The sequence below is a fragment of the Nicotiana tabacum genome, chromosome 12, assembly GCF_000715075.1.
Source record: "Nicotiana tabacum cultivar K326 chromosome 12, ASM71507v2, whole genome shotgun sequence".
Taxonomy (NCBI): domain Eukaryota; kingdom Viridiplantae; phylum Streptophyta; class Magnoliopsida; order Solanales; family Solanaceae; genus Nicotiana; species Nicotiana tabacum.
Window position 1 is genome coordinate 119,434,332 of NC_134091.1, and position 3,697 is coordinate 119,438,028.

Below are 3,697 nucleotides of genomic sequence, written 5' to 3' on the forward strand. Positions count from 1 at the left end.
CTTTATGATGAATATCCAAGAAATATTCCTTCATCACTCTTGGCATCAAAATTTCTCAGAGCTTCCTTACCATCGTTGAGAACAAAGCATTTACAACCAAATGTCCTCAAGTGTGTTAGCTTAGGTTTTCTCCCATTCAGCAGTTCATACGGGGTTTTGTTCAGGAGGGACCTGATCATGCATCTATTCACCAAGTAGCATGCAGTGTTGACTGCCTCTGCCCAAAAACCTTTTGCAATACCACTATCAATCAGCATTGTCCTATCCATGTCCTCAAGAGTCCTATTTTTCCTCTTCACGACACCATTTTATTTAGGTGTTCTTGGAGCTAAAAGATTGTGACTGATACCATTTTCAACACAAAACTCGTCGAACGTTGCATTGTCGAATTCTGTACCATGATCAGTTCTTATACTCACAACATTATGGCTCATCTTCACTTGGATCCTTTTAACAAATGCAACTAATACTTCAAATGTTTCATCCTTGGATCTGAGAAATAGAGTCCAGGTGAATCTAGAATAGTCATCCACAATAACAAAGATGTACTTCTTTCCTCCTCTACTTGGCACTCTCATAGGTCCACATAGATCCATATGAAGGAGATTAAGTGGCTTGAGGTGATGACTTCCTTTTTGGGCTTGAACGAAGATCCGAATTGCTTTCCTTTTACACATGCATCATGCACTTTGTGATTCTTGAAGCTTGAGTTGGGCAGGCCACGAACCAGGTCCTTCTTGAACAACTTGTTCAGCAACATAAAGCTTGTATGACCCAATCTTCGGTGCCATAGTTCAGCATCATCATCTACAGCACTTAGAGTACTGAGATCTCCATTTTGCAGAGATTCAAAGTCAGTAACATAGATATTTTTGTATTGTTTGACCACCAAAACCATTTCACCAGTCACAAGATTTATGACCGTGCATATTTTTGACACAAATTCCACCTTATTTCCATTGTCACAGATTTTGGAGACACTTAGCAAGCTGTACTTTAACTCATTCACGTAGTACACATTTTCAATTGAGTGAGAAAGAGACTTCCCAATCCTTCCAACTCCTAGAATGTATCCTTTTTTGTCATTTTCAAAGGATACACTCCCTCCTTGTAGGGCTTTGAGTGAAAGGAAATCATTTGTGCTTCCAGTCATGCGTTTTGAGCAGTCACTATCCATGTACCATTGTTGGCTACTCCCTTTCACAGCTCCCTGCACAAGAAAATCAAGGGTTAAACATAGGAACCCAAACAAGTTTGGGTCCCTTGTAATGAGGAAAGGGATGAATCAGGACCTTTTTCCAAGCAGGCATCACACGAGTTTTATATAAGGGACCAGGTTCTTTAGCAGTAGTTACCCTCTTTTTTGCAAAAACTTTGTTTTTCTGTTGAGACTGAAATCTGGCCTTACAGGTTTCCTTAAAGTGCCTAGTGTTACCACAGTGAGTGCAAAGCCAGTTATCCGGTACAGTAACATACTTGCTATGAGGGTTGTAAGGAATCTTTTCCCTTTAGAACCCTATCCCTTGCATGTTTCCCCCATTGTTTTTATACAAGGCAGTGATGGCGTCAAAGGACCAGGTCCACTTAAGTGATTTTTCTATATCGCTCTTAACCCTATCTAGATCTTCCTGAAGTTTCTTATTTTTCTCAAGCTCAGCACACAGACTAGATTTCACTGATTTTAACTTATCTTCAATCCTAAGATGTTCCTCACTTGCAACTTTCTTTCCCTTTCGAGTACTCCCATGACTGCCTTCTTTTTTTTTGCTCATCAGTTGTTTCATTTAGGTCTACTACTACCACTAATAGGTCATCTCTCTCATGCTCTACGTTGGCTACTTTCTCGGTCAAGGCTTCTTTCTCCTTTTTGAGACTCTTGATAGTATCTTTTAGATCAATCACAACAACCATTAGGTCATCTCTCTCGTGTTTTATGTCTACAATTATTTCAGTTAGGGCATCTTTTTCCTTTTTCAAATTCTCAATGGTTTCTTTTAAGTCCACCACAACAACTACTAGATCATCTCTCTCATGTTCTACTTCTCATAGTTCCATAGTTAAGGCATTTTTATCATTTATAAGATTATGGTAAGCATCAATTAAAATATTTGCCAAGTACATAAGTTTTTTTGGAGAGTAAGACTTTAGATTTCTTTGAACATCTAGAAAGTTTACCTTATCGGCATCATCTTCATCATCATCAGATTGTGCCATCAGGGCAAAGTTAGAGTCATATTCAGTTGCTTCACTTTCTACTGCCATCATGGAGCTGTAACCCTTGTCATCATCTTTGTCAGATTCACTGGAGGAGTCTCCCCATGCAGCAAGAGCTTCTTTTACAATGTTGTCGGCAATATATTTTCTTTTGAATCGTTTTTTAGGAACCTAGTTCCTCTTAGCTGCTTTGTCTAAGTTGTGTTTGTACTGGTATTGCTTAAGGAGACGACAATCTTTGATGAAGTGTCCTACCTTCCCACACTTATGACATAAGTCATAGCCTCTTGGCTTGCTATAGCTGCCCCGCTTTGGAATACCTCCATTTCTGCGAACTATTTTCTAAAATCTCTTTGTCAAGTAAGCCATATCAGCATCCGCACTACTTGATTCATTGTTGTCTATCTTAAGGACCAGGTTCTTCTCCCTCTTGGGCTCTCTTCTTTTGTTATCCTTCTTCTTCTTCATTTCGTACGTCTTCAGATTTCCAAAGAGCTTATCGATGGTCAGCTTTTGTAGATCCTTTGCCCCTGTGATATCATTTACTTTGCTTTCCCAGGAACTGGGTAATACACTAAGTATTTTCCTGACTAATTTGTTCCTTGGAATAATTTCTCCCAGAGAATGGATCTCGTTCCTGATGGAGGTGAAGCGAGTGTGCATGTCCTGGATGGACTCGTCGTCCTTCATCCTGAAGAGCTCGTACTCTGTGGTAAGTATGTCAATATTTGACAGCTTGACTTGAGTTGTCCCTTCATAAGCTATTTGGAGAGCTTCGAAGATCTCCTTAGCAGATTGACATGTTGATATCCTATTGTATTCATCTGGTCCAATACCAAAGACGAGAATTTGTTTTGCTCGGAAGTTCTTCTCTATGGCCTTGCGATCAGTATCATTGAATTCTTTTCTTGTTTTAGGAACTGTTACTGCTGGGTCACCAATGGTCTTCGTAGGGACAAAGGGTCCATCGCATATAACATTCTAAAGCTCAGAATCTTCAGCCATGATGAAATAATGTATCCTTGTCTTCCACCATCCATAATATTGGTCGTTGAACCTTAGTGGTCTGTAGGTAGATTGATGTAATGATCTAGCCAGTTATTTGGAAAGTTATAGCCCTGAACCCCTATTAACAGCTTCTCCCATATCTATTTCTGCTATTGTGACTTGCCGGGAGGGTTCATTTTGGTTTTTGGAATATTTTGGGACACTTAGTCCCTAAATGGAGGGTTAAGCCTTAAGTTTTGGACCGTAGTTGGAACTATGTGAAGATGACTCCGGAATAGAGTTCTGTCAGTTCCGTTAGTTCTGTTCGGTGATTTTGGACTTAGACGCGTGTCCAGATTGTGTTTTTAAGGTCTGTAGCTCATTTAGGCTTGAAATGGCGAAAGTCAAATTTTTAGAGATTTTGACCGGAAGAGAAAATTTTGATATCAGGGTCGGTTTCCGATTCTAGAAGTTGGAGTAGGTCCGTAATGTTGAA

The 3,697-nt window shown here is 39.8% G+C and overlaps 1 protein-coding gene across 1 annotated transcript; it reads right to left on the minus strand.

Moving 5' to 3' along the window:
• Positions 1-308: 308 nt before the first annotated feature.
• Positions 309-3,360, minus strand: LOC142167357 (uncharacterized). Its single transcript, XM_075227521.1, has 6 exons — positions 3,349-3,360; positions 2,690-3,195; positions 2,176-2,362; positions 1,171-1,210; positions 648-1,062; positions 309-492 (listed from the first exon to the last, which is right to left on the minus strand). The coding sequence occupies exons 1-6, from the start codon at positions 3,358-3,360 to the stop codon at positions 309-311; spliced, it is 1,344 nt and encodes a 447-aa protein (XP_075083622.1).
• Between the last annotated feature and the right edge of the window lie 337 nt (positions 3,361-3,697).